The sequence below is a fragment of the Micromonas commoda genome, chromosome 2 (assembly GCF_000090985.2).
Source record: "Micromonas commoda chromosome 2, complete sequence".
NCBI lineage: Eukaryota > Viridiplantae > Chlorophyta > Mamiellophyceae > Mamiellales > Mamiellaceae > Micromonas > Micromonas commoda.
Window position 1 is genome coordinate 114,400 of NC_013039.1, and position 27,829 is coordinate 142,228.

Below are 27,829 nucleotides of genomic sequence, written 5' to 3' on the forward strand. Positions count from 1 at the left end.
CGGGACCAGCAGCGGGGACCGCGCGCCGAACGACGCCGCCCACGCGTCGGAACCGCCTCGCCGGTGCGCCGCCGCGAGCGCCGTCTCGTCCGCGGCGTCGAACGGCGTCGGCGTCGGCGAGGCTTCGCCGGCGAGCCCCCGGCCGGCTGGCGCGCTCTGGCGTCCGCGAGCGAAAGGGCTCAGCATTCCTTCCAGCGGGTTCAGGGACCCTTCCTGCTCCACGCGGCCCCTCGCCACGAGCCGCGGGTTCGGCGAGTACATCCCGTACGTGAAAGTCGAAGTCGTCGACGACGGGGTGGACGAAAACCCCGCACTGTTTCCCAGTCCTGCGGGGTCGGCGAGCTGCGAAGCCGCCGACTCCGGCGTGAGACCCCCGGCGACGATGGACCGCCCGACGGACTCCCCGGACGCGCTTCGAAACGCCAACCCGGCGGCGAGGGTCCGAACGTACGGCTCGAGCGCGGCGAGCGTCGCGGCCTCCTCCGAGTTGGGTACGACCGAGCTGATTCCTTCCGCCCCGGCCGCGTCCTCCTCGTTCCGTATCGATTCAGAATCACTCCCAAAAGCGATCGAGGCGGACGCTGACGACCGCCGCGCGCCGCGACGTCCGTCCTCCTCCTCGGGCTCGTCTTCGGTGGACGACGAACGTTCGCGCGGAGTCGAGACGCCGGCCGCCGTCGCCACCGCGGCGTCGAAGGCGGCTCTCGACGGCGGCGGTTTCAGCGCGGCTCGGAGCCCGTCCTCGTCGGCGACGACGTCTGCCAGCTGGACGCCCCCCGAGACAGCTGTGACGCCCTCGTCCCTCAGGAACGGTCGCACCGAGGGGAGCAAGAGCGCGAAGGTATCCGCGCGGCCGAGGAAACGCGCGGCGGCGGCGAAGAACCGTCGCGCGGAGGCTCGAACGGCCGACGCCGGGTGGCACAGCGCGGGCGCCGCCCTACGCGCGGCGGCGACCACGCTGCGCTTGCGGAGCACCGACCCGACGCGCTCGTTCGGAGACGCCTTGATCGCCCCATCGCTCGTCTCGTCGTTCGTCTCATCGTTCGTCTCGTTCTCCTTGTTGTTGAAGGCTAGTCCGTTCGTCGCGCCGTGTGCCTCGTGTTCCTCGGGCGGCGCGCCACCGACCATCTCCGCGAGGCACTTCAGCGCCCACGCGACAACCTCGTCGGAAGAGTCCGACAGGCACCGCTCGACGCACGGCAGCAAGAACGCCTCGCACGGCGCCGATCCCACGAACTTACCCACGCGCGCGATGTGCCGGAAGAACGACGCGCGCAGCGGCCACGCCCGGTCGTTGAGGCAGGTGATCAGCAGCGGGACCAAAAAATCGTTTGAATCGGCGCGGCCGAAAAAACGAGCCAGCTCCTCCGCGCCGGAGAGGAGCGCCGCGCGCGTCGCGGGGCCGACGCCCTGCGCCCCGGGGACCGTGTCCATCCTACCTACCGCGGTGCGCTGCGGGGAGGGGACGGAGGGAGCCGTCGCGGAGGGAGGAGCCGAGGATGGTATCGAAGCTCGCGCGAAAAACGTCGGCCGGGACGACGCGGGTATTGCCCCGCGAGTCGACGCGCCGTTCCCGCCAGCCACGTGGACACCTGCCACGTGCCCCCCGCCGATTGGCGCATCGCCCGTGCCGTCGCCGACGGACGCGTTCCCGCTGACGTGGATGCCGACGTGGCCCCCGCCGATTGGCGCGTCGCTCTGAGGTGCGAACGCGCTCAACCCGAAGGGGAGCGCCCCCGTCGTCAGCGAAACCTGCCGCGAAGCCTGGCTGAGCCCACCCCCTCCCTCCCTGGCCGGCGCTGGGGGCGCGCCGTCGGGGGTGAGGTAGTCCATGGCGACCCCGCGGACGATGGCGCGGATCGCCGCGAGGTCCGCCTCGTACTCGCCCGCGCTCATGGCGGCGCCCGACGCGTGACGGCCGTTTGAATCGTTTGCATCGGATTCGTGAATGTCCCGCTTTTGATCCCACGCCTTATCTTCCGTCGCGAAAGCCCTCTGAAGGAACCGCGCGGACGTCGAGGCGAGCGTCGCGAGCGCGGCGGCGTACGCCACCCGCACGCTCTCCTCCCTGTCCCGCGCCAGCGCCCCCAGCGCCGGCCATATAAACTCCGGGAAAACCTTGGCGTCGCTCGCGGGAAACGTCTCGATCGCGTTCACCGCCGACGCCAACGCGTTCACCGCCGCAGCCCTCACGCTCGCGACGCCGTCGCCGCACATCGCGACGCAGAAGGGCGTCACGAGCTGCAAACGCGCGTCGTCGTCGGCGACGGCGGAGGCGGCGGAGAGGAGGTCCAGGCAGTCGCGGCGACGCGAGGGGCGAGCGCACCCGCGAACGCACGAACAAATGACGGCCAAAAGGAGCACCGCGCCTTTGCACCGCGCCCCCGCCGCCGCCGCCGCCACCAGCAACGGCGTGCGCGGGGCTCCTCCTCCTCCTCCTCCTCCTCCTCCACCACTTCCTCCTCTCGAATCGAGCGACGGCCACCAACCGACGTCCTCCAAAGTCGCGGCGGTTTTGGCCCCGCCGCCGCCGTCGTCGTCGTCGCCCGCGGCTGCGAACGCGACTCTGACGCGTCGTCGCCGCCACGTCCGCCGCCGCCACGTGGCATCGCGCGCGTCCTCCGCGCGGACCCACCGTCCCGCGTCCAAGTGCGACCAGCCGGATCCGCCATCCGCCCAGTCGCCGTCCCACCGCCACCCGCTCGGCGGCGTCGAGGTTTTGGCGCCGCCGGCTGCGTCGCCAGCTGTGTCCGCCGGTCGCCACGGCGCGCCTGGGTGCTCCCTCAGCTGGTTCTCCCGCCACGTCTCCCACGCAACCTCCGCGACGGTCGTGGGTTTAGGGTTAGGGTTAGGGTTAGGGTCGTCCCCGGCGGCGGCGTCGTCTGAGGGCGCGGTGAAAAACACCGATTGGTCCATCTTCGAAGATCCGTCCAATTCGTCCATCGGCGGGTCCAAACGCGACCCCGCACCCCGCCGCAAGCCTCTCGCGTCCATCCTCTCGTCCTCGTCGCTCCAGAACGGCGGCGGCGACGGGGAAGCCGGCGGCTCGTTCGAAGCGGGCCCCTCGACTCGGTCGCCCTCGGCTCCGTCGTCGTCCACGCGGAACGCCGCCGCGCCCTCCCACTCCTCGCGCACGATCGCGTCCATCAGCCTCGGAAACGCCGCCTTGACATCCGCCGCGACGCCGTCGGCGTCGCGCGTCAGCAACCCTGTGAACAAAAAAAACACGTCAGTCGTTCTATTCGCCCGTACAAATACAAATACAAAGACAAATAAACGCACCGGCGCAAAAGTCGTGCAACTCGTCAAAGTACGCCGGGAACCACCCGCGCCTGCGCCACTCTTTGAGGTACTCACCCGCGCCGACCCTCTCCCGCGGGTCCCTCGCCGTCATGCGCAGCACCAGCTCCCGGGCGTTTGCGTCCGGTACTCCCTGCGACAACGTCGTCGACGGATCGTGCTCGCCCCTGCGAAACGCGAGGAGCTGGGACAGGTCGAAGAGCGCGGCGCCGTCCAAGAACAACTCGCCGAGGACGCACCCGAGGGAGAAGACGTCCGCCGCCTGCGTGACGCCGCCTCGTGACGGGGCGGCCGATTTAGCCGTACCGACGTCGCCCAAACCCCGCACTTCGTGAAACCCCGCACTAACCCCGGGTGAACCGACTCCGGGTGAACCGATAAACTCGTCTCGGGTGCCAAACTCGCGGAACCGCTCGGGCGCCACGTAACATCGCCTGCGGCTTCCCGCGTCGAAAAAGTAGGAGTAATCGGCGGGGTTATCCGCGGGCAAGTTAGCGGGCTTGAACGACGCGAAGTCCGCGATGAACGCCCACCCCCACGACGTCATCAGCACGTTCTCCGTCTTTAAATCTCCGTGCGTCACGCCCCGCGCGTGCGCGTCGGCGAGGCCGTGCAGGAGCTGGTAACAGATCCATCTCTTCTGGTGGTCGGCGAGGAAGGGGCGGGTGGATATGCGGTCGTACAGGGTGCTGTGCGCGTACTGCCGCATGAGGAACACCGCGCGTTCGGTCTCGAGCTCGCGCTGGAAAGGCCACGCGTGCGGGTGGTGGGGCGCGGGGGTGAGGAGCGAGGTTCGGATCTCGCGGAGCCTTCGCTCGTGCGCGGCGACGACGTCGGGGTCGAGCCCGCCGCCCGCGCCCGGGGCGCCGCGCTTGAGGTAGACCTTGACCACGACCAGCCCTCCCTGGCCCTCCTCGTGGCGCGTCAGGAACGTCTTGAGGAAGCGCCCGCCTGGGTTTCGAGGGGAGACGGGGACGGGCGGGGGGTCACGGCCTCGGGACGCATTTGAACGCCGCGGATAGCGTCGCGAGGAGGATCTGGGTCGGGCGGGGCGCTTCGGGAGGGGCGGTGGCGGTGGGAAGTCGCACCTCCCAGGCTATCCTTGTAAACCAGCGAGGGAACATCGCTGGCGAGCAGCTCGCCCGGCTGCACCCGCGCGGGGGCGGCCAGCTGGTTACCCATGCCGCGCCCCTTCGGTCTGCCCGAGAGGCTACCGTCCTGTCGTTGTTACTCGGAGTGCTGTCGGCAGTGATAGAATTCCGTCAGGCCACTCGGAAGCGCACCTGAAGAGCCGCATGACCGGTTGGCCGCCCAAGACCGTCGGAGAGGTCGTGTGGTACGCCACGAGCCTCGGCATCGCGTACGCCGCGCTCACCGCCGCCAGGGAGGCGTTCCGTGAAAGACCTCCGCCCCACCAGAAGCGGTAGCAACTTGCTGGGGCGTTTTATAGTTGGGCGGGGGAGGGGGATGCCTTCCGGTGAAAGGTTCGGTGCGGCGGAGATCTCCCCGGGGGTTTGGATGCCCAGGCTCGGCCTCGGCACGTTCAAGATTCGCGGCGAGGACGCGACGCGGTCGACGCTCGACGCCCTGCGAAGCGGATGCCGCCACATCGACACCGCGTCGTGCTACCGCAACGAGGAGGAGGTCCGGCTGGGAATCAAAATCTGGAGGAGCGAAGCGGCTGCGGATGCGGACGGACGCGAAGGGAATGAAGCGAACGACGACGACGTTTTCATCACGAGCAAGCTGGCTCCGAACGAGATGGGCGAGACGCGCGTCCACGCCGCCCTCGACGGCGTGTACGAGCGCCTGGGACGCGGGATTCGTTCGAGCCCCGGGGAACCACGCGTTCCACCGCTGGACCTGGCGCTCGTTCACTGGCCGGGGATGGCGAGGACGCCGCCGGATTCCCCCGCGAATCGGACCGCGCGGGCGGAGACGTGGCGCGCCCTCGAGGACGCCCTCGCCGCCCGCACCGTCCGCGCCATCGGCGTGAGCAACTACACGCGAACGCACCTCCTCGAGATGCGCGACTACGCGCGAGTCATCCCCGCCGTGAACCAAGTCGAGTTTCATCCCCGGTGTCAACAGCGCGAGCTCCGGCGGACGTGCGAGGCGCTCGGCGTCGGGATCGTGGCGTACTCCCCGCTGGGATGCGGCGAGCTGCTCAAAGACCCTCGGGTGTCGAGAGCGGCGGAGTTACTGGCGGAGGCGAGCGGTGACACAGCTGTGACGCCGGCGCGAGCGCTCATCGCGTGGTCGCTTCGGCAGACCGGGATCGTCGCGTCAATCGTCAAATCGTCAAATGGCGATCGCGTAGCCCACAACGTGGGCCGCGAGGGGTATAAGCGCGCGGCGGCGCTGGCGGAGGCGAGCGGCACAGCTGTCGACGCCGCGTTCCGCGAGTTGGACGGCATGGACGACGGGACGCACTTCTGTTGGGACCCGACCGTCGTTCGATGAGCTCGGATTCTCGTCGTGAATGATTGGCGCTGATGAAGACGTCGGGCGCGAAGGTCACCCGAGCGGCGTCGGTTTACGTTTCGATCTAATCGTTTAATTAGGTGTCGAGCTAGCTAATCTTAGAGAAGAGGCACCGAGACTCGGCCGGTGAGAAAGTCCGGCCCTAATACACTCACGACAACCATCCCACCTGCTCCATGAACACTGCTATGTACGTGTTGAAGGTTATCGTCCGCAGCGGGCAAAAGTCGTCGTCGTCGTGTCCGTACATGACCGCGAACTGCGTCTTTGGGTCGTAATTCCGCACCACGTCGCGAGGATTGGCCCACCCCTGCGACGACCGCGCGAGCGTGTCCACCTGCTCCAGGCTGAACAGCGTCAACCTGGCGTCGCCAGCGCCGATGGCTCCCTCCTCGACGATCTGCACCAGGAACCTCTCGCCGCGTTGGCCTTTGTTCCGAACCTCGAGGAACTTATCCCTGAAGACGCCGCCGGTCTCGTTCTGCAGGATGTCCACCACCCTCTGGCACAAGGTCTCGATGTGTGCCGCGTTGTTGGGATCATTCCGGGCGTCGTGCGGGTTATCGTGGTGCCTCTCCGCCCTCGCCCGTCGCTCCTCGTCGTTCGCGTCGCACCAATCCCTGTGACTCCTCATGCACTCCTTGCTGCAGAATCGCCGTTTGCCGCATCGCCTGCAGCAGATCCGCGAGGGCCGGCCGCACGGGAGCTCCTCGCCCGTGCGCTCGCACGTCGGCCTGTCGCAGCACTCCGGCCTCAAGTTCACCGACTCGCCCTCGAGCCAGTCCTTGTCGTAAACGACGCAGCGAAACCTCGACCGATCCGTTAACCACTCGTCGACTCGCGCGGTTAGCCCGTTGAGGTCGGGTCGGGCCTTGAGGCCGGACACGATCACCTCCCCGCCCACGTACTCGAGCATCGCGGAGTCCGACATCTTCAACGGCGCCGTTGAAGAGTGGGGAAGGGAGGGTTTAGGGAGGGCGTTTGGCGGTTGGTCATCCTCGACTTTTTGAGAAAATATATGTTTCGAAACCAGGTCCGGATATCGTCGCGCGATCGGTCTCAGGTTTAGGCTCGACTCGCAGTGCGTGCGCGCCACTTCGGACGCGCGGACGTTTCCGCACCGGACACGAGACAGCCGCCGGGATGAGTGACACCGAGGTGAGTTTGATGAGCCCGGTGCTCTCGCGTCGTCCCCTCCCGCCCCGCGATCGCGGTCGACGCGACTCGCAAGATGCGGCGGCGCCGAGGGTTTTTTCGCCAGCGTTCCCGCCCGTGCAGGAGCAGCAGCGGAAACGACAGCGGCAGCGACGACAGCGGCGGCGCCGAGCCTTCCCTGACCCCGCCTTCCCTTTTTACCCCCGCGCGTGACGACAGGTGGATTTCGATCCCACCCTTAAGAAGAAAAAGAAGAAGAAGGTCGTGCTCGAGGACGAGGATGGCGTGGAGGCGGCGACGGAGGGCATGGACGACCTGAACGTGGACGACGACGGCTTTGGCGAGAAGAAGAAGAAGAAGAAGTCCAAGGACAAGGACAAGGACGCCGACCCGGAGGAGGACTTCGGCAAGAAGAAGAAGAAAAAGAAGAAGAAGGACGTCGACGACGAGGACGGCGAGGACGCCGACGCCGGCGAGGCCACCAACTCCGGCAGCGGGCTCCCGTGGGATGGCACCGCGCGCGATTACTACTACGACGAGCTCCTCGGCCGAGTCTTTGGCATCCTCCGCGAGAAGAACCCGTCGCTGTCGGAGAAGACCAAGACGATCATCAAGCCCCCGCAGGTGCTGCGCGAGGGCACGAAGAAGACGGTGTTCGCGAACCTCATCGAGATTTGCAACGCGATGAACCGCTCCCCGGAGCACGTGATCCAGTACATGATGGCCGAGCTCGGAACGTCTGGCACGCTGGACGGCCAGCAACGGCTGATCATCAAGGGGAGGTTCCTGCCGAAGGTGTTCGAGGGCGTCCTGCGCCACTACTTCATCGACTACGTCATCTGTAACCTGTGCAAGAGCGCCAACACCACCTTGGACAGGGACAAGGCGACGAGGCTGAGCATCTGCAAGTGCAACGCGTGCGGCGCGTCGCGATCGGTGAGCGCCATCCAGAAGGGTTTCCAGGCTGTGCAGAGGGGCGAGCGTCGCAAGGCGCGCCAAGCCGCGTGATTTGTTGGTGGCGTGTCGCCTTTGTGATGTGTCGCCTTTGTTACCGCTAGGCCTTTGTTACCGACTAAAACGTACCTTCGTACCTTCGCGGTCTGCGTAGATGCCTGTCGCATACCTTTGCCGCCCGTCGCCGTGTTTGGGATCTTGCTTTATCGGTTTGTTGTATACGCCGCAGTGGACTGGTGGTCAGGCGCGGATCGATGTTTGAATCCGCCATGCTGTTTGCCGCGTGCCGCGGCTGAACTTTGATCCTATTTGACGGCCAAATCCGACGAAATCCCGCGAAATCCTGGTTCACGGTCATTTCAGGGTTCACGAATCCTCATGATGACATCCCACGTCAGCAATCAGTGGTGACGACGGAGGGACCGTGTTCGTTCGTTGCGGGCTCATCAACCGTGTGCTTCGCCACTCCGCGTGAGCGTCGGGTGGTTTCAATCCGGTTCACGCACGACGCGCGCAGTCATCATGCGCGTCATCACCCTCCAGCTCACCGTATTCCTCGTCCTCTGCGCGCCAGTCTCCGCGCAATACTACCCCGGCGGGTACCCCGGCGATGGAAGCTCCGGGGCGTCCCCTGGGGCAGCGTGCACCGCCTCCTCGGAGTGCTGGAACAACAACCCGTGCCTGGGCGGGCGGTGCTGCAGCTTCGGATCATGTGCGTCCGCGTCCGTCCCGCGCTCTCGATGATGCCCGTTCCTCGCGCCCTCGCGTCGTCGCACCCTAAACCCCGCGCCGCGTCTCGTCCGCCCCTCCCCCTCCCCCGTGCGTGCTTTTCTTCACGAAACTTCTTCTTTTTTCCCCCCCAACTACGTGATCGACATCGCACCTCACCTTCGCCTGCTCCGTTCGCGTCACCAGATGAGTACGAGTGCAACAACGACATGTACGGCTGCCCCAGCTGTAACTCCTGGTGCCAGGGGTACAAGAGCTGCACGTCGTGCGGCGACGAGAGCTACACGGACCCGCGCTGGGGGTACCCAAACCCGGGCCAGTGCAACGCGTGCGGCGATAATTTCCGACTGCTCAAGGGTGACGAGGCCGATAACATCCACCAGCAGAGCGGCATGTGCGCGCCCGTGTGCGGCGCGGACCAGTACCTCGAAAACTCCGTCTGCGTCGCCAAGAAAAAGGCTGGGGAGTACTGCTGGGATAACTACTACTACGGACCTGGATACGGACCAGGCGGCGAGGAGGAGACCAAGCGCGACAATCCAATGTGCGCGAGCGGCAAGTGCGGCGGGCCGTCGAGTAACAATTACATGATGTCGATGAGCCCGTACTGCTGCGCGGACCCGACGTGCGAGAAGCCGTGCGACCAGGGCACGGGCGCGTGCACGACCAAGTCGATGCCGGGCGAGGCGTGCTCGACCAAGGACGACTGCTACGGCGAGCACGCGTGCCTGGGAGGGAAGTGCTGCTCGTTTACGCATTCCGAGTATGCGCAATCCTCCAACGACCCGTACATGTACATGTACTCGTACAACAACGAGAGGATCTCCAAGTGCACTGCCTGCGGCGGCACGGACGAGAAGGACAGGTACGGTTCCGATCGACCGGGGCAGTGCGTCAGCTGCGCCGCGGGGTACAGGCTGTTAACCGGAAAGGAGACGGATGTCAACAACGGATGGGAGAGCGGCGTCTGCGGGCCCACGTGCAACTCCACGTCGTACCTCGACGCGGGGATGTGGCCCATGCAGTGCGTGCCCAAGACCGACGCGGGCAAGTACTGCTACAACCCCTGGCCGTACTACGACCCAATGACCGCCTCGGGGGCGGCGAATACGCAGCCGCCCGATAACTTCAACACGGGCGGGTTCATGTGCAAGTCCGGCCTGTGCGGCGGCGGCGGCGCGAACTCGATGTCGATGTCGATGTCGTATTCGTATTGCAGCTACGACCCGATGACCGGCTACGGCGGCGGCGACCAGAACTACTGCTGCAACGACGCGGCAAAGGCGGCGGGGTGCAAGAAACCCTGCGACAAGACCACGGGCGCGTGCACGACAAAGTCCATGCCCGGCGAGACGTGCGCGAGCTCCGCCGACTGCTTCAACGACCGCGCGTGCATCGGCGGCCGGTGCTGCGCCTTCGCCGCGTGCGACCACACTCCCGCCGCGCCGCCCCCGGGTGGCTACGACCCCATGTACCCCGGCGGAATGTATTACTACGAGGATAAGCAGAGGTACCGGTATCAGAGCTGCAACCAGTGTGGCGACACCAAGGCGAAGGACCACAACGGGCTCGAACGACCGGGCATGTGCACGTCGTGCGGCGGGGACGAGCGCCTGTTGATCGGGGACCCGAAGGAGGAGAGCACGTACTGGGACGTGGGTGTGTGCGCGCCCAAGTGCGCCGAGGGTGAGTACTTCGAGGGCGGCATGTTCAAGTGCACGGCGAAGAACAAGGCGGGGACGTACTGCTGGTCGCACTACCAGTGGGATCCCATCACGGGAGAGGCCACGGACATCGGTGGGTTCATGTGCACGTCCGGCGTGTGCGGGAGCACGGTCAAGGATCCGTTTTCGCACATGGGGTACATGATGGGCAACGAGTACTGCTGCAACGCCGACGCCGTCAAAGAGGTGGACGGTCAGTGTTGCGGACGGTGTAAGCAGGGCAGCGGCGAGTGCCTCGAGTGGGAAACGTGCCCGGCGCCACTCTCCGAAGACATGGCCGCCGCGCAGGCTGCCGCGGCTACCATCATCGGTTCGATCAAGGACGAGAAGAAGAAGAAAAAGGCGGAGAAGCTGACAACCGCGGCGATTGCGGGGGAAGATATCCACAAACTCGCGGGCAAGCTCAAGGATTCGTCGGGCGAGGGCGCGATCAAATCGTTCTACAAGAACGCGGCCATCGACGAGAAGCACGGCGCGGCGATCGCCACCTCGCTCGACGGCGGATGGAACCAGTTTCTCAACCCCGGAGGCCGGAGGAGACTGCTCGCGCAGTACGAGTTTGAGGTTGAAGTTTTCTTCACCGAGACGGAGGTGAAGGATAACAGCATCAGCCTCCGGACCGCGTCCACAAAGTTGGAAACCGCCGGCGTCAAGGGCGTGACGATGAAGGAGGATGTCGATCCCATTAAAGAGCTCAAGACCATGGGCGTGGACTCGGAAAAATTGGAAAAATTTGAGGAGAAGGCGAAGAAGAGCTCGGCGGAGGTGCAGTCCAAACGAGCCATCGCGCCCCCGCCGCCGTCGCCGCCGCCGAGGAAGCTTGTCGACGAAGAAGACGGCGCGCCATCCATCCGCGGGGGCGTCGTCCTATCGTGCGTCATCGCCCTCGCCGCCACGGCTCTGTTCGCGTGACAAGGGGATCCCGTAAGGGTGAACCTTCAGAGGGGAGGACACATCCCCGTTCTGTACATAAGTACCTCAAGGTACCTCTACAAGACATCGGATGCCCTTTACTTGCTTGTAACTTCGTGAGTGTTAAGAATTGATGAGTAAGTTTACATACACTTCTGGTCGCTCCCCGCCGCGCGGGCAACCCCCCTCCCTCTCTCTCTATTCGTACTTTTCCTCGGGCACGTCGCACGATGCGAATGCCCCGTCGGGGTGGTCCGCGCAGTGCCACTTGTCGTCGTCGCCCAGGGACTTGGCCGTCCACGCGGGCACCTTGCGCCACTTGCCGCACGAGTCGCACGCGATCCACTCGTCGTTGTCGCCGCCGGCTGTGACGCCGCCGCCCGATCGGCCTCCCCCGCCGCCGCCGCCTCCTCCTCCTCCGCCGCCGCCGCCGCCGCTCTTCTTCTTCCCCTTCTCGTTCTTCGCGCGCTCCGTCTCCTCGGCGACGAGCTTGAGCATGCGTTCCCTCGCCCCCGGCGCGGGCACGGGACCCCACCGCACCGTCTGCATGCTCAGCTGCAGCGTCTCCTTACCCCCGTCGTCGTAGTACACCTCGTGCTCCCCGGTCTCCGTCTTGTAGGCGGCGACGGTGCCGCCGTAAAAGGCGCCGTCGCCCGGCCAGAATATCTCGAGGTGGCGCCCCACGGACGCGTCGCCGGTGAGATTCCCGAGCGTCCGCAGCCACCGACCCATCGTCTCCCCCAACTTGTACGACCCGACGTGGACGAGCCGGAGGGACTGGCGCCACTTCTTGGCGGTGCCCTTGCCCCCCAGGCGCTCAAACTCCGTCGCCGGGACGGTAAACTCGGCCATGACCCCCGGCGTGGACGCGTCGCGGGGCGCGGCGTATCGAACGAGCTCCTCGCCTCTTTTCCCACCCGGGAGGAGCATCCCGCGCATGCCGCCGCAGCCGACGGGAAGCGGCGGCGACGCCATCATCATCCCGCCGCCCTCGGGGGGGGGCTCCGGGACCGTGCCGAAGGGCTCGTACTTGGTCGGGAGCCATCGCATCGTCTGCAAAAACAGGTGGCACCGCACCTCGGACCCGTCGAGGAAAGAAACCTCGTGCTCGCCGGTGGCGACGTCGAAGTTGACAACCTCACCGACCCTCCAGCTGGTTCCCCCCTGCTTCTCCATCAGCGCGCTGCTCCCGCCCGAACGAGCCGCGTCCGGGTTCAAAACCTCGCACTGGTACCCCACGGACGCCTTGCCCCACGTCGCGCCCCGGCGTTGCAGCCAGCCGCCGATGGGCGTGTCAGCCGGAGCGTCGTCGCCGCCGTAGCGAATCGTCTCCCGCCAGCTGGCGACGCACGCGGCGACGTCGGCGGCTGATTGGCCCGCGCGAATGAAAAACTCCTCGAGCGTGAGGTACTCGAACCGCGGTCCGGGCGTCTTGCGCTCAGTCTCAGCCTTGTTCGTCGTAACGGTCGTCGTAACGGTCGTCGTCGTCGGAGGCGTCCCTCCGCTTTGGGTCGTTTGCGTCGGTCCGTCCGCGTCTCCGGGGGGTTCGGTCTCGGGCACCGGGACGGGCTCGGGCTCGGGCTCGGGAGGAGGGTCGGGAAGTCGAATCGCGAATTCCACCTCCCCGGACACGCACCCAGCCGCGAACGTCGCCGTGAGCCCGTTGAAGACGACGGGCACGGGCGTCGCCTTGATCACGCAGGAGGCTTCCACCTCGGCGGCGATGTCCTCCTCGTGATCGCCCGGTTTCGGCTTGTTGGCGGCTCCCGGCTTGGGCTTCTTCTTCTTTTTCTTTTTCGGCGGCGGCTTGGCGCCGCCCTCGCCCTCGCCCTCGCCCTCGCCCGCCTCGCCGTCAGCCTTGCGCTTCTCGCCGACGGCGGGCGAGCCGTCCGCGGCGGCGGTGTCCATCGGCTCGGCACCCCCCTCGGCACCCCTCTCGGCACCGTTCCCCTCGGCGCCCAGCTCGGCACCGTTCGGCGCCGGCGGCTGGTACGGCGTCCTCGTCTCCGCCACCCCGCCCCCCTCCCTCCGCGGCGGCGGCGCGTCCACGACGTTAACCTCCTGCAGCCACAGTCGGGTTCCCTCCCTCAGCTTGACGTGCCTGGTGAGCATGGGGACGAAGGGCCTGGACCACGCGAGAACGTCCCTGAAGTCCGCCTTGAGGTTAGCGCACGCCTCATCGAGCGTCTCCCCATCCGCGGAGTAATACGCCCTGAAGCCCCCGTCGACGGTTTGCTCGCCCCGCGGCGGTCCGGTAGGCGCCGTCGGCTCGGGAGCCTCCGCGCGCGCCATCTGCGACGGGTCGAATCGCAACCCGCGGCCGCCCTTCGTGCCCTTGGACTTGCTCTTGCCGCCCCCGGACGATCGCTTCTTGGCATCCCCCGAGCCGCCGCCAGCTGTGTCGGCGCCGTCGACACCCTTAGCCTCGGGCGCCAACCTCGGCGGGACGCCGTCGGGCCACCGCGTGGTCTGCAGGCACAGGTATATCCAGTCCCTGTTGCCGTCCGCGTACATGATCTCGTGCTCGCCGCTGTCGGCTTTGAACCCCGTCACCTCCGCGGCGTAGAAACGATCGATGGCATCCGCCGCGGACACCTCCACGGCTCGGCCGACGACGCTGTCGCGCCAAGCGCCGCCAATCTCGCGGAGGAACCGGCCCACCGGCACGCCGTGTTCCGCGGTGCCCACGCTCAGGTCGCCGACGTAACGCAGCGACTGTCGCCACTTGCGCGTGGATCCGCGGCCGCCGAGGCGTTCAAATTCCGTCGCCGGGACGATGGAAAAAGTGGAACCGTCCCCGCCGGGCTCGGCGTACTTGACCTGCTCGTCGCCGCGCTTCCCGCCCGGGACCAGCGACCCGCACAGGTCGCCGCACTGCACCCTGACGTCGTGCGCCGGCGCGATGCCCTCGGTCTGCTCCGACGCCGCGGCTTTCGCCGCGGCGGCGTCGGCGGCGGGGTCGGGTCCAACCTCGGGCACGGGCAAAGTCAGGCGCATCGCCGCGAGGTCGACAGCCTCCGGGTACTTGTCGCTCCTCTTCAGCGCGATCTTTCCGGCTCGCTCCAGGGAACAGACGGCGAGGACGAACCCCAGGGCCTCGCCGAGCTCGGCGTGCTCCCACCGGGTCCGCGACGCGTCCAACGTCGCCTTGGCGCCGTCATCGCCTTGACACCTCGACGCTCTGGCCATCATCACCTTGACCTCGGCGGCGGTGACGCGTTCGCCGTCGGGATCGATGGCGTTCCGGGCCCTGAGCAACCGGACGATGAGATCCTCCATCGCTCGCATCGTGTCGTCGGCGATGTCGCCGCCGTGCGGGGCGTCGTACGAGGACGCCGTCTTGCCAACGCTTCGGAAATCCGAAGCCGTGGCGGAGAGCAGGTGCACGGGTATGCCCTCGGTGCGCCGAAGCAGGCGCTCGGCGCGGATCTGCTCCTGCTTGCGCTGCTCCTCGTGTTCCTTCGCCTCCTCCTCGCGCCGCTTCTTCTCCCGCTCGCGGGCGCGTTCGATGTTGCGCTCCAGAAGCGGCCTAACGCGCTTGAACATCTCGGCCATGATCGCCTCGCGTTCCGTCGGGTCGATGTCCTTCTGCCGGAGACCCTTGAGGGGCCTACCGAGGACCATCGGCTCGTCCGCGGACTCGTCGTCGCCCCTGGGTTTCTTGTCGAAGTTTATCCCCGCGTTCTCGGCGGCGAGCCTGGCGAGTTGCAGCTCCTCGTGCCGGCGCCGGCGCTCAGCCTCAGGGTCCTCGTCCTCCCTCGCCTGCGCCTGCGGCTTCGGTCCGAGCCACACGCGAGTATTCTCGAGGAGGTACGCCTTTCGCGTGAGACCCGGGAGGTCCGCCTTGTTCCACGTCAGTAAGTCCTTGGGCTCCAGCTCGTTGTCCTTGGCGATCTCGTCGAGCTTTTGCGAACCCTTGGTGTAGTAAACCCTGACGCCGGCAACCTCGATCGTCTCCCCGGGTTGCGGATCCATCTCCTCAATCTCCTCCTCCCACGACGCGGGTTCACCCGCGTTGGACCCCGGCGTCGCCTCCTTCTTGCGTCGGCGAGCCGCCGCGGCCGCGTCCTTGCGCTTGGGCCCCTCCTGTCTCAGCAGAAAGTGAACGAGATCCGTGAACGTCGCGTGCGCGAGGGGCTTGCTCCTGCCGCCCGGCTGGGGATCCAACGGGAGCTCAATCTCGTGGTCGCGCTCCTCGATCCACGCGTCGGTGAGCGCCACCTTAGCGCCGATCGTCCATCCCGCCGCCTCCTCGGCCTCCTCGCCGCCCTCCTCCAGCCTTCGCTCCTTCGCCCACTGGATGCACTCCTCGGAGCAGCGTATGAAGCACGCCTGCGCCGGGTGTCGCTGACCGAGCGCCTGGAACCTTTTACACTGCCCGATAATCTCAGCCTCGTTCGGCAGGTGGTCCTCGCAGTAGGCGTGCACGCACGCCTCGCATCGGAACAGCATCCCACCGACCGCCGCGGCTTTGCGCCCGCATTCGTGGCACGAGTGGTGCGGACACGCCCATCGCGTCGCCTTGGCGAGTTCGTGCTGCGTGACGCCGATGCACTCGGCGTGGACGCTGACGGGGCACAGGTCGCAGCAGACGATGTCACCGCCGTCCCAGCAGTGCTGGCACGTGAACGAGTGGCCGTAATCGCGACCCGCCACCTGCGCGCGGCTGCGTTTCTCGGCTTGGGCCTTCTTCTTGGTCTCGCGGGCAAACACGCTCTGCTCGCCCTCCTCCAGGGAGTAGTTGTTAGCCTTGAGCACGGTGTGGCCGTCAACCTCAATCGTGGTCTTTGTCCGGGACCGTTTCCCGGTGACGATCTGCGCCTGAAACTCCGCGGCGATGTCCTTCATGCTCTGCGCCTTCTTCGAAGCCTTGCTATCCTCACCGGCCTCGCCGACCCTGAGCTGCTCGGGCAGCACGTAGGTGGATATGGGCGCAGCCTCGGCTTTCCCTTCGGCGAAATCGGCGACGGTGTGCTGCACCTCCGACTGCAGGTTCGCGAGCTCTTTCCGTCGATCCGCCCCGCCCGGGGTCCTGTCCATCAGAATCTCCAGGTCGGCGTCGGTGGGGGGTTCGCCGGCGTCCTTGGAAAAAATCGCGTCGACGCCGAATCGCAACATTCCGTAGAGGTCGTTCTTGTCCACGCCCTCCATGTTCTCAGCCTGCTTGGTGCTGCCGCGGCTGACCATCTGCTCCAAGAAGAGCTTCTTCTCCGCTCGCTGCTGCATGCGCTCCTCGACGGTGCCCGCGGTGACCAGGCGATACACGTGAACCGGCTTTTTCTGCCCGATGCGGTGCACCCTCGCCATCGCCTGCGTGTCAACCTGCGGGTTCCAATCGGAATCGTACAAAACGCACGTGTCCGCCGTCTGCAGGTTGACGCCGAGGCCGCCCGCCCTGGTGGACAGCAGGAAGGCGAACATCGGGGAGTTTGGGCGGTTAAACGCGGCGATGTCGATCGACCGCTGCACTCGGTTGGTGCTCCCGTCTAACCTCGCGAATTGGTACCCGCGCAGCGTTAGAAAATCGCTGAGTATGTCCAGCATCGACGTAAACTGCGAGAACAGCACCACCCTGTGCCCCTGATCCTTCAGCCGCTTCAGGATGCGGTCCAGCACCGCGAGTTTCCCCGAGGCCTCCACCAGCTCCTCGACGGGTACGCCATCCTCCGGGACGTCGGTGCCCGCGAAGAGGTACGGGTGGTTGCAGCACTTGCGGAGTTGCATCAACAGCGACTGCAGCTTCTTGAAGTCCCCCGCGTTCTCCTTCTTGCCGCCGGCGCCGGAGGGTTCGGGGGAATCGGTGCCGCCACCGTCGTCCATCGCTCCGGATCCGCCGCCGCTGGCTTTTCTCAGCTCGGCGGCTTCCACAGACGTCAACGCGCTGCTCTCCCGCATGAGCAGCCTGCGGTACCAAAACGTCTGAGCCGGCGAGAGCGGGCACATAATCTTGGTCTCCGTCTTCTCCGGCAGCGACACCTCCACCTCCCCTTTCACCCTTCGAAGCACGAACGGTTTCATGAGGTAGTGCGCGAAATCCAACTTGTCGGCGTCCACCTTGTGCGACGAGGTGCCCAGGTCGAAGGCTTCGTCGAAGGCGGCTGATTTCGTGAAGACGTCGGGGTGCAAAAACGAGAGGATGGCGTACAGCTCGTGCAGGTTATTCTGCACGGGCGTGCCCGTCAGGAGCAAGGTGTGTTGCCTGTGCACCCTCGAAAGAACCGAGTGCGCGGCGGTGTCCTCGTTCTTCACCTTGTGCCCCTCGTCGAGGATCATGGTGCGCCAGTACACCTTCTGCGACAGCGTCAGGTTAAACGTGGGGTTGCACGCCATCTCGTACGTAGTCACCGCGACGTCGTACGACGCGACGTTCATGACCACCTCCTTGCGCAGACGTTGCCGCTCTCCCTCGTCCGTGGAGTGCAGGCGCACGACCCGGAGCTTTGGGCACCACTTCTGCAGCTCGTCCATCCACGACGATAACACGGAGAGCGGGCAGATGACGAGGTGGGGACCGTCGACGCCCCGAAGCTCCCGGAGCGCGGCGAGGAACGAGATGGACTGCAGCGTCTTACCCAGGCCCATCTCGTCGGCCAGGATGCAGCTGCACCCGTCGTCGAACATCCGAACCAACCACCGGATGCCCTCGAGCTGGTACTCCCTCAACACCGCCTTGATGGACTCCGGTTGATTATCCACTGGCACCAAAACCTTTTCCGAGGGTTTGTACCCGTCGCTAACCTCCTCGAGCTTATCGAGAACCTTCTTCTCGACGAAGGGCGCGAGCGCCTTGGCTTGCCTGTGCAGGTAGCTCGCCCGTTTCTGGTTGGCGAGCTCGATCTCCTTCTCGATGATCTTGTTGTGCCGAACCGTCGCCTGCTCCTCGTCGCTCTTTTTCCGAGGGCCGTAGGGCTTACGCGGGCCGTAGGGCTTACGCTTCTTCACCTCCTCGAAGACGTACGTGGTCCGCCCGCCTGATGACCCGTCGCCGTCAACGGCGTCCTTCTTATCGTCCCCGAGCTCCTTGTCGAAGACGGACGGTTCCCCCGACTGCATATCGTACGCGTTGGACCTCAACACCGGCTCGCCGTCGATCATCACCACCCGCGCCTTCGTCTTGCGACCGGATCGACGAGCGCCGCCGCCTAGCGCCTCACGCAGGACGTCCGCTGGGATCTCCTCCAGAGTCTTGGCGTCGATCTGGCCGCCGCCGTTCGGGTCCTCCGTTTGTGCATGGGCCACGGCTCCGACGAGGGGCTTCGGCTCAGTCGTCGCGTCGTCGCGCACAGCTGTGTCGGACTTTGCGATCGGCGTCGGCGTCGGCTCCGTCAAAGGGGGCGCCGAAAAGGCATTCGTCTGCGGCTCGCGGGGCTCGCTCTTCGCCTGGACCGCCTGCGGTTGCGTCGGGGGTTTGGGGTGGATCGCGCGGGGGTCAGCGGTCAGTCAGCAGGGAGGAAAAGAAAAAGCGAGGGAAAAGAAAAAGCCGGGGTTGGTTCAGTTTGGTTGGTTGTTCGACGTCGGTCGTCTGGGGGCGACGGGGGCGACGGGTGCGCGGGGCGACGGGGGCGCGGCGGCGTCGCGGGGGCGTCGCGTCGAGCCCCATCGCTCCCTCTCGTGGGTCCATCGTCGAGGGCGCTCACCTCTGTCGGTGTCGGCGTCGGCGCGTCCGTCGCGACCGCGACGCGCGCGGCGGCCGGCGCGTCCGCTGCTCGCGCGGGGCTGCTCGCTCCCCGCGCGGACGGCTGTGCGGATGGCGCCGTCGCGGGCGGCGCGGGCGGCGCGCGCGAATCGCCCGCGCCGCCCGCGGGAGCGGAAACTTCAGCCGTCGGCTCGTCCCGCGCCTCCTCCTTCGCCGCGCGGTCGAGCCCCGCGGCGGTCTCGAGCGCGGGCGAAGTTGGCGCGAGCTGACCTGGTGGTGGCGCGAGCGCGGCGAGCGCGGTGGCCGTGGAGCCCTGCGTCGCGGCGAGCGCCAGCGGGTTGGCGAGCGCGCCGAGCTGTGTGGCGAAGATGTTCCCCGCCGCCTGAGCGGCTCCCGGGTTCATCATCATCGCCATCGCCGCCATCGCCTGCGGATTCGTGCCCGCCATCGCGCCCTGCATCGCCGCGAGCTGCTGCTGCTGGAGCACCATCGCGCTCATCGCCGCGTACTGCGACGGACTCATGCCGCCCAGCGCGGCTGCGCGCATCGCCGCCTGCTGCGTCTCCACGAGCCGCGCCGCCTGCTCCTGCGCCTCACGCTGCGCGCGTATCGCCGCCGCCATCGCCGCGACCGGATCGTTCGAGGTGAACCCGGCGTTGGGGTCGCCGGAGGCTGGCGCGTCGCCGCCGCCGCGCCCCGCGGGCGGATCCCCCTGCCCGCTCATCTCTCACGTTCCCACAGCCGCGAACTCACGGCGGGACGTCTTACACGGTCGCGCGAGATGACGGATGACGTGCGGCGTCCGCGCCGAAACGTTTCACGCGCGTCGGGTGTCGCCCGGCCTCGCTCCGTGGACCGCGGGGGGCTCGGATGATGGGCGTCAACGGCGGATGATTCGCGGGCGCGTCGTGCGTGGACGAGTCGCGCGCGTCGCGGATTGGGGGTGGCGTGGGGACTGCGAGAAAAAGTCCCTTTTTTTCGGTGGCCGAGATTCGATGTCTGCTCGAACGTGTTTGCGGTTGCAAATTCGAGTTTCTCGAGGGTTCCCACGCGTGGAACGGTTTGATCGATGCATTTCATTTTTGACATGTTCACGACAGCAAACAAGTCAGAGATGAGCTCGGCCCTTGAGATATGCCAACAAAAAAAAATATCCTGACGCAGCGCGCGTGTTTATCTGAAAACGACGAGTTGAGGCTTCGAGTTCATAGTAGTGGAGGGTGGTACCGTCCGGCGCTGGCGGACGGTTCAGTGGTCGACAAGGTGAGGATATCGTCTTCGCGTCGCGACCGCGCGCGCGAAACCCGGTTCGTCGGACCCGCGTCGCTCCCGAACGCGCGCGTCCCTTGGCGAATTCCGCCCCGCGAAAAAAGAAAGAAACCAAACCCGGCGGATTTAGCCACGAGGATCCGACGGGCCCCACCGGCTCGAGCTCTCCTGCTGACTTCCCCGCGCGTTTCTCCGTCCCTCCCAGGCGTTCGACCCATCGGTAAAGAGAAGTCAGGGTAATTAAGCGGTGACAAGCATGGCGGTGAGCGCCCGAGCCGCGTCTCGTCCTCCACCCCTCGTTTTCTTGTTGTTGTTGAATCGAGCCATTCTTCACGCAATTTTTCACCCGCACCCGAACCTCCGCGCGGTGCTGACGTCCCGATTCGCTCCCAACCCGCAGAACTGGGCCGACGAAGACGCGAACCATCTTCCGAGTATCCCCCAGGGATTCGGCGGGTTCCCCGGCTCCCCCGTGCGCGGGGGCGCCTTCCCGTCCGGACTGTCCCCGCCCGGTGGAGGATTCTCGCCCCCCGGCGGCCTCGGCGGAGTGTTCCACCCGCCGCCCGGCATGCCGGGCTTCGCCCCGGGACGGTCCCCGCCCAACTACTCGTTCGGCACCGGCGTGCCGAACGCCGCCAACGACGGACGCGGCCCACCCGGGGGCGGCTACCCGGGCGCGCCCGATCCGCACTTCTCCGGTCCCCGATCCCCGGGTTCCGGAAACTCCTTCCACTTCGGCGCCGGTCCAACCGGAGCGTCGCCCCCGCAACCGCACGCGTCCACCAACGGCGTCCCACCGATCGGCTCGCCCCCGTCCCCGGGACGGGGCTACCAGGAGGCCCGCCCCGCGCGTCCCACGATGCCCGTGCCATCCTCCCCGCCCTTCACCGCCTTCGTCGGTAACTTTCCGTACGAGTGCCCGAGGGAGGAAGTCGTCGGTCTCTTCACCGCCAACGCGTGCGCGATCGCCGACGTCCGCATGGTCCGCAACAGGGATACCGACCGACCGCGCGGGTACTTTCTCGAGTTCGAGGACAAGGCGAGCCTGGAGCGCGCGCTCACGTTCGACCAGTACAACATGGGCGGGCGGCCCCTTCGCGTCAACGTCGCGGAGGGTAAGCCGGATAGGCGCGATAGGTTCGGCGGCGGCGGCGGCTTCGCCGACCGTTACAACGAACGCGACCGACGCGGGGGCGGCTTTGCCGACCGTTACAACGACGCCACCGGCGGCAAGCCGGGCGGAGGCGGGAGCTTCGGGCGAAGGGAGGGCGGCGCGGGCTACCAGGAGGCTCGCGGCGGCGGCGGCGGCGGCGGTCGCGGCGACAAGGCTTCGTTTACCGGCGGCGGCTACCACGCCCCGCGCGGCGGCGGCGGGGACCGCGGTCGCCGCTCGTTCGACCGCGACCCGGACGCGCCGCCGCCCGAGGGCAGGAAGAAGCTGGAGCTCAAGCCCAGGTCCGCCGACGCGGACGCGGCTCAGCCGTCGGCGCCCGCGTCCGGATCCTCGTCCAAGCCCAACCCCTTCGGATCGGCCAAGCCCGTCGATACCACCGCGAAGATCGCGGAGGCGGAGCGCAAGATCCAGGAGGAGAAGGACCGCGTCAACGCAAAGGCGGGCGTCGCCGCGAAGGGCGAGGTTCCCGCGCCCAAGCCCCTCTCCAAATCTGCGGTGCAGCCCGACGCCAAGCGCAAACCGATCGTCTTGGCTCCCGAGGAGAACGCCAAGATCGAAGCCACCAACGTTTTCGCGCTGCTGAACATGGACGACGACGAGGACGGCGACGACACGGAGGCGGACGCCAAGGACGGCGACGGAGAGGAGGAAGCCAAGGAGGAGCTGTGACGCTGCCGACTTGTGAACTCGCAAGAAACTTGTACGAAGGTAAAACTGTAAAATTGACGGAGAGCTCGAGAGGAGGCACTGGAGGGTGGGTGGTGGGTGGAGCAGGACTCAGAGAGTACATCACGTGGGTGACGCGCGACTACTGCCGCGCAGCGCAGCGCATATGAGACGACACTTTGCAATGCAGACGAGTACATACGAAACACGGCAAACGAGGTTCACGGCAAAAGGTTTTTTCCAACGTCGCCTTCGCTTTCAAAACGCGCCAAAGCCGAAGCTCTCGACGCTCGCACCTAGGTAATATAAGACTATACACGCGTCCCAGATCTCCGCTCGCGAGCCCGGCGAGCGCGCACGGGAATAGGATCACATCGACGCGTCAACCGCGGCCGATCGGGTTGACCCGTCGCCGTAGCCGCCTCTTTTTTCTTCAACGCGACTCGATAAAACCATCCGCCGCCGACAAAAACCCCGACAACCGACGCTCGATCGACTCCCCAACCCAAGTTGTTTATCAACTCCACTGCTCCACGTTCTGCGGCATCGGCAGACCCCTCTCCGCGTACCGCATCCTCGGTAAGTAACCGTCGTTCGCCACCAGCGTCGCCGCGACGTCCGCCGCCTCCGCCAGCTCCACGAGCACCGGCACGGCGTCGAGCAAATCGCAATCCGTCGGGTCGTCGATGAAGCTGCTGATGGGCAGCGCGTTTTGAGGCTGAAACGCGTACGAGTGCGGCGAGTTATCCAGTATGATGGTCCGCTCCAGCGGTCGCCCCAGCGACGTCAGGTCCTTGACGTAGTTCCCCTGGAACGGGTAGCAGCTCTCGCGGAACAGCCTCCACCGGATGACGTTGTGTACGTCCAGCAGATCCAACAGCGGATCCGCGTACTTGGCCAGCGACGCGGTGAACACCACAATCTCGTAGTGCTTGCCCATCTCCTCCATGAAGTAATCCACGTACGGCCTCTTTAAAACGTACACGTCCGTCAGCGTCCCCGGATCGATCTCCACGGGTATCACGTAATCCGCGTTGGGCACAGGTTTGAACGACGAGTGCACCAGCGTCTCGTCCAGATCCAGCACGAGGCACGGCTTGTCGGACTCGGCGGCCGCGGGAGGTCCGATGAACGCGGGACCCGTGTGCATCGCCGCCGCGAGCGGGGTCGGATCGTGCGGGGGTATCGCCGAGGTGTACGTGACCGGCTGCGGGGGGCGAAGGAAACGGGGAGAGGGGCGGGGTCAGCGTCCCTCGGTTGGGGAGCGGCGAGAAGATTAATCAAATCAAATCGTGCGCCGGTTCCAAGGGACGGTCCCCGGGTCGGAGCGGGAGGAGGCTCGTCTGACGTTGGATTTCGCGCGGGAGGGGGAGGGGAATTGGCGAGCGCGTCGCCTCGCGCGGGCGCGCTCGAGGGCCGGTGCACTCACGTGAAGCTGCGTACTCCGCTCTTCCGGCGGCCTCACGCAGCAGAAAAACTTTCCCAGCCATCCCGCATCCCTCCGCGCCGGTTTCGTCGGCGCGGCCGCGACGGGCGACGGTCGCCTGAACGATTGCGCCGATGTCCTCGCGACGGACGCGTACGCCGGCGCCGCCGTCACCTGCGTGATGACGCTCGCGGCGGCGTCCGGCGGCATCGGCGACGAATTGAACCCGCCGCCGTTCCCGCCCGCCGCGCCCGGACCGACGATCCCTCCCGCGCCCGCGCCGTCCTCGTCTCGCGTCCACATCGTCCGCCCGACTTTTGTCGGGGATCCTGGGGTCCGAGGGGCGGGAGGACCTGAACCCCGGTCGCCGTCGCCGGGCACCTCCACGTCCAGCGCCTGGAACGCGGGTTTCGTCGGGGTGGAATGCGGGTCCGCCGTCATGTTTCGTCGACCCCGATACGCCCCTCCGACAAGCCGCCGCCCCTTGAGCGCGCTGGCCGAATGCGAATTCAAGTGGGCAACCAAAGCCAGGCCAGGTGGTGATGAACGGGCTGCCAGGTGTGAACGAGCCCGCCTGTGCCTGTGTTTACCCGAGGGCTAATACCCGTTAACGCCACAGACATCACGGTCAGGATCGTAGTCTATTTACTTTTGTGGATCCTTTCCGATGGCGAAACGAAAATGGACCGAAAATAACAACGCGAGGCAGTCAGGTTGGGCCCTTCCCCCACGGACACAACCGAGACGATGTGGAGGCACCGCGCGAGGACCTTCGATGCGATCGCGTCGGCGGCGCGCGCCAGCCGACCCTCGCATCGCCCCGCGATGGATGCCGCGCGCGCCCTCTCAACCTCACCCGTCGCGGCGGCGGCGTCCGCCGCCCCACCCGCGGCGCGTTCTCGAGACCACCAGCGATGGGGGGCTTCCACCGCCGCCGCGCCCTTCGCGGTCGCGAGCCTCGCGGCCGCCGCCGCGGCGGCGACGGGTTACGTCGCCGCCGCGCGTGATCCAGTCCGCGCCGACGCGGCGTCCCAGACGCGAAATCCGAAAGCCGCGGTCGGATCGCTCCCGTACGACCGAGCGCAGAGCGTCGCCGATTGGCTCCTCGCGAAGGGCGCCACCCTCCCGGGCGTTCACATCCGCCCGGTGGACGCCGGCCGCGCGCACGTCGAGGAGCACGGCATGGGACTCTACGCGTCCAAAGACGTCCACGCCCTCGAGCCCGCGTCGTCCGGCGGCGGCGGCGGCGGCGGGTTCTTCGGCGCGGGGCGGGCGCGGGCGGGGCCGGTGACGTTGGCGTCCATCCCGCTGGCGCTGGCGCTGACCTCCAAGGCGTGCGTCGAGCACGAAGCCGTCGGCGAATGCTTCCGATCGCTGATGGACGACGACGTCATCGACGAGCGCATGGCGGTGATGCTGCTGTTGATACTGGAGAGGAGGCGCGGGGCGCGATCGCCCGCGGCGCCGTACGTCGAGGCCATCCCCGCCAGGTTCCGCACCCCGCTGCACTACTCGGACGACGAGACTCGGGGTTTGTTAGGCACGAACCTTCACGCGGCGACGTCGCAACAGCGCAAGACGCTCGAGCTCGTCCTTCGCGAACGCGTGCGTCCCGCGGGTGCGAGGTTGTTTGCGGCGATGCGGGCGTGGGAACGGGAGCGGCGCGGGTGGTTCGGTCGGACGTTCGTCGGCGGGTTCACGAGCGCGGGGAAAATCACCGAAGACGAATTCAGGTGGGCGTACTCTGCGTACTGGTCTCGCGCGCTCTCGCTGCCGATAGGCGCGGACCCCAGCGCGCCGACCGTCGAGGCCATCGTCCCCGGGATCGACTTCGCCAACCACAGCTGCGGCGCGCCCAACGCCAGGTGGGAGGTGAGGGGCGTTCGAGGAGGGGCGCCCGACCCTAACGACCCGAGCGGATCGGGCCCGAGGGTCGAGTTGCTCGGCGAATTTGGTTCGTTACCGGCGCCGGGCGAGGAGGTGGTGATATCGTACGGCGATAAGACCAACGAGGAGCTCCTGTTCGTGCACGGGTTCGCGGACCGGGATAACCCCCACGACGCGCTCGTGCTGCAGCCCCCTTGGGCCGTCGACGGAATCGGCGAGGGCGGTAAATTAACGGATGGCGATAAAAAGGATCTCAAATCGAAGGAGACAAGGGAGGAGCGCGAGCTGAGGATCGAGGCGAATCGATCGAGGGAGGCGCTTCGAAAGTTCAGGGGCCTGCCCTCGCAGGTGGTCCTTCCCGCGGTGCCCCCCGCGCGGGGCCTCGCGGGCCTCGACGAGACAACCGTCGATACCCTGACGCTGTGGGGCCTGTCCCCGAAAGCGCTCGAGTACGAGCTCCACGCGGAGGTGGCGACGCGACTCGCGGGTCTGTCCGAGAGGGAGGCGGGCGAGGATGCGGAACGGACGGTCGGGCGATCGAGCCCCACCGTCGCCGAACGACGCGCCGCGGCGTTGAACGCGCTGCGCGACGCGCTGGACGCGCAAGGCGCGAGGCTCGAGGAGGCGACGGGCTTTGGTCAATCGAAGGGGCGCGGCGACGAAGGCGGCCATCGGGGGCCGGCGGCGGGGAGCAGGGCGGCCATCGCCGCGGCGGTCAAGGCGGCGTCCGAGCGGAGGGTTGACGAGGTCGTCGCGGCGGACCCGTTGGCGCCGCCGGTTGTCAAGGCGGCGGCGGTGTACCGCAGCGGGGTGGCGAGGATGACGAGGAGGTACGCAAACGAGGCGGCGAGGTGGAAGTGACGCAAAGTCGTTAACTCAGGTGAAAGTTTTATGAGTAAGTCGTCGAGTCGATCGTTAATGAGAACGCCCGTCGCGTCGCCGTTTCGAGTCTGAAGAAATCCGGTGCTCCGACGGCGGCGGTTCTCATCCTCCGTCTTCCGATGACGTTTCATCTTCTGATGAACCTGACGATTGCTCATCGGCGTCATCGGCGGCATCGTCCGAGTCCGAGTTCGCGAGCCACTCGTTCTGGTGAAAAATTTCCCAATCACGCGGGGTGGGCTCGGGGCATCCCAGCGCCCTCGCCCAGTCCACGAAACGCTCGTCGAAGATGTGTTCGTCCTGGGATGTTCGTAAAGGGTTGTCTTCCCACAGTGCGTATGCCATTATGAGTCCGTTCCAGGGTATCGTGCGACCCTCCGTTAGCAAAACATCAACCAACCACCTGGCCAGACGCAGGTTTCCCCTCCGGGCAGCCCATTCCATTGCGTTTATTGTGTAGGTTGTGAAATCGATTGCGCGATGGTCCGACAGGTATTTCAAGATTCGCTCGTCGACGATGCATGTAGAGTGATAGTCTTCCAATCTGTCGATACGGCAGCCTTGCTCTTCGTGCAGCCACTTCAGGAGCTCGAGGTGACCTTTCAAAGCGGCGTGTTTGCAGACGCATGTGGGGACTGGGCACCCCGCTTCGCGCAACAGAAGAAACATATCCTTGCGATCCTGCCTGACAGCTTGCAAGATGGCGCTGCAAGGCATCGCGCAGTTCTCGGAGATGACCCACTTCAACACGTCGATGTTTCCAGCCTCCACAGCCTTCTCGGTAAAGTTTGCGTCGAACTTGGCCCCGTTTTCTTTCGCCCACTTCGCGAGCTCGACGGTCTCGAAGAGCTCAGGGTTGACGTAATGCACCGTTGGACAGTTCTTAGAACATTGACAGATCCACTCACGTGACAGCTGCAGAGTGAATAACTCGCAATCGCACCCCGGCTCAGAGCATACCCCGCTCAACGCCCCGGTGGCGGTCACCTCAGCTTTCAACTTTTTCGAGGTTTGCCACAGCAACGACGTGGTCGTCAAGTCGAGGTGCTTCAAGACGAGCTCATCGCGGAAGACGTCGGGCGCGTGGTCTGCCAGCGCCTCGAGCAGGTTGAATTCCTCAATCTGTTTCTTCCTGCTGCGGGTTAAGATCCGCCCGACAAATCGCAGCATGGCGCTCGTCGCTCTGGCGTCAGGGGGGTGCCCTCGGTTTTTAGAGCCCCTCGTTTTCAAATGTAGCCGTCTCGTCAGATTCGTCTCGTCCGAGGAAATTCCGTTCCGAGACGACTTGGCACTCCGCTTTCGGGCTCACACACTGCGGGAGGGGCGCCGGCTGTAAGGGTGGCCCCGGCACTGGGGGCTGGTCGGGTCGACACCGCTGCTCGGAGAGGGGTGAGCGCGGGAAGGCGCCGGGCCATGTCTCGGAGGGCGGAGCAGGCCGCGGAGGCTGCTTCCAAGATACGCGCCCAACTCCGAGCCGTCGAGAATGCCGAAAAGGCGCGAATCTCGCGACTGGGAGCGCTGGGAGCCCTCGTGATGACCGCGGCGGCTGTCTACGCGCTGCCACATTTCGACCGCACACGCATGGTGATATCGGCGGTGATCCGCGGCGATGAAACCCCATCGCCGCGGTC

General features: G+C 66.4%; 10 protein-coding genes across 10 annotated transcripts; 5 read left to right on the plus strand and 5 right to left on the minus strand.

Annotated features, from left to right (window-relative positions):
* Positions 1 to 3,238: 3,238 nt before the first annotated feature.
* Positions 3,239 to 4,482, minus strand: MICPUN_79281 (predicted protein; the record flags this gene model as incomplete). Its single annotated transcript, XM_002499828.1, has 3 exons — positions 3,239 to 3,627; positions 3,661 to 4,251; positions 4,389 to 4,482. 3 exons carry the CDS (start codon positions 4,480 to 4,482, stop codon positions 3,239 to 3,241), a joined length of 1,074 nt encoding a protein of 357 aa, XP_002499874.1.
* Positions 4,483 to 4,818: 336 nt separating this feature from the next.
* Positions 4,819 to 5,763, plus strand: MICPUN_78585 (predicted protein; the record flags this gene model as incomplete). Its single annotated transcript, XM_002499361.1, has 1 exon — positions 4,819 to 5,763. One exon carries the CDS (start codon positions 4,819 to 4,821, stop codon positions 5,761 to 5,763), a length of 945 nt encoding a protein of 314 aa, XP_002499406.1.
* A 172-nt stretch (positions 5,764 to 5,935) lies between these two features.
* MICPUN_56508 (hypothetical protein) lies at positions 5,936 to 6,715 on the minus strand (the record flags this gene model as incomplete). Its single annotated transcript, XM_002499829.1, has 1 exon — positions 5,936 to 6,715. One exon carries the CDS (start codon positions 6,713 to 6,715, stop codon positions 5,936 to 5,938), a length of 780 nt encoding a protein of 259 aa, XP_002499875.1.
* A 530-nt stretch (positions 6,716 to 7,245) lies between these two features.
* On the plus strand, positions 7,246 to 7,947 carry MICPUN_78847 (predicted protein; the record flags this gene model as incomplete). Its single annotated transcript, XM_002499362.1, has 1 exon — positions 7,246 to 7,947. One exon carries the CDS (start codon positions 7,246 to 7,248, stop codon positions 7,945 to 7,947), a length of 702 nt encoding a protein of 233 aa, XP_002499407.1.
* Positions 7,948 to 8,415: 468 nt separating this feature from the next.
* Positions 8,416 to 10,941, plus strand: MICPUN_99176 (hypothetical protein; the record flags this gene model as incomplete). Its single annotated transcript, XM_002499363.1, has 3 exons — positions 8,416 to 8,605; positions 8,809 to 10,903; positions 10,932 to 10,941. 3 exons carry the CDS (start codon positions 8,416 to 8,418, stop codon positions 10,939 to 10,941), a joined length of 2,295 nt encoding a protein of 764 aa, XP_002499408.1.
* Positions 10,942 to 11,456: 515 nt separating this feature from the next.
* Positions 11,457 to 19,618, minus strand: MICPUN_56506 (SNF2 super family; the record flags this gene model as incomplete). Its single annotated transcript, XM_002499830.1, has 2 exons — positions 11,457 to 18,647; positions 18,896 to 19,618. 2 exons carry the CDS (start codon positions 19,616 to 19,618, stop codon positions 11,457 to 11,459), a joined length of 7,914 nt encoding a protein of 2,637 aa, XP_002499876.1.
* Positions 19,619 to 20,419: 801 nt separating this feature from the next.
* Positions 20,420 to 22,006, plus strand: MICPUN_99174 (predicted protein; the record flags this gene model as incomplete). Its single annotated transcript, XM_002499364.1, has 1 exon — positions 20,420 to 22,006. One exon carries the CDS (start codon positions 20,420 to 20,422, stop codon positions 22,004 to 22,006), a length of 1,587 nt encoding a protein of 528 aa, XP_002499409.1.
* A 628-nt stretch (positions 22,007 to 22,634) lies between these two features.
* On the minus strand, positions 22,635 to 23,111 carry MICPUN_71468 (predicted protein; the record flags this gene model as incomplete). Its single annotated transcript, XM_002499831.1, has 1 exon — positions 22,635 to 23,111. A coding segment is annotated over one exon (477 nt), but the record flags the coding sequence as incomplete, so codon positions are not given.
* A 1,695-nt stretch (positions 23,112 to 24,806) lies between these two features.
* Positions 24,807 to 26,177, plus strand: MICPUN_97082 (predicted protein; the record flags this gene model as incomplete). Its single annotated transcript, XM_002499365.1, has 3 exons — positions 24,807 to 25,517; positions 25,665 to 25,784; positions 26,037 to 26,177. 3 exons carry the CDS (start codon positions 24,807 to 24,809, stop codon positions 26,175 to 26,177), a joined length of 972 nt encoding a protein of 323 aa, XP_002499410.1.
* Positions 26,178 to 26,300: 123 nt separating this feature from the next.
* Positions 26,301 to 27,368, minus strand: MICPUN_56502 (predicted protein; the record flags this gene model as incomplete). The annotated part of the gene is made up of 1 exon (XM_002499832.1): positions 26,301 to 27,368. The coding sequence occupies one exon, from the start codon at positions 27,366 to 27,368 to the stop codon at positions 26,301 to 26,303; it is 1,068 nt and encodes a 355-aa protein (XP_002499878.1).
* Between the last annotated feature and the right edge of the window lie 461 nt (positions 27,369 to 27,829).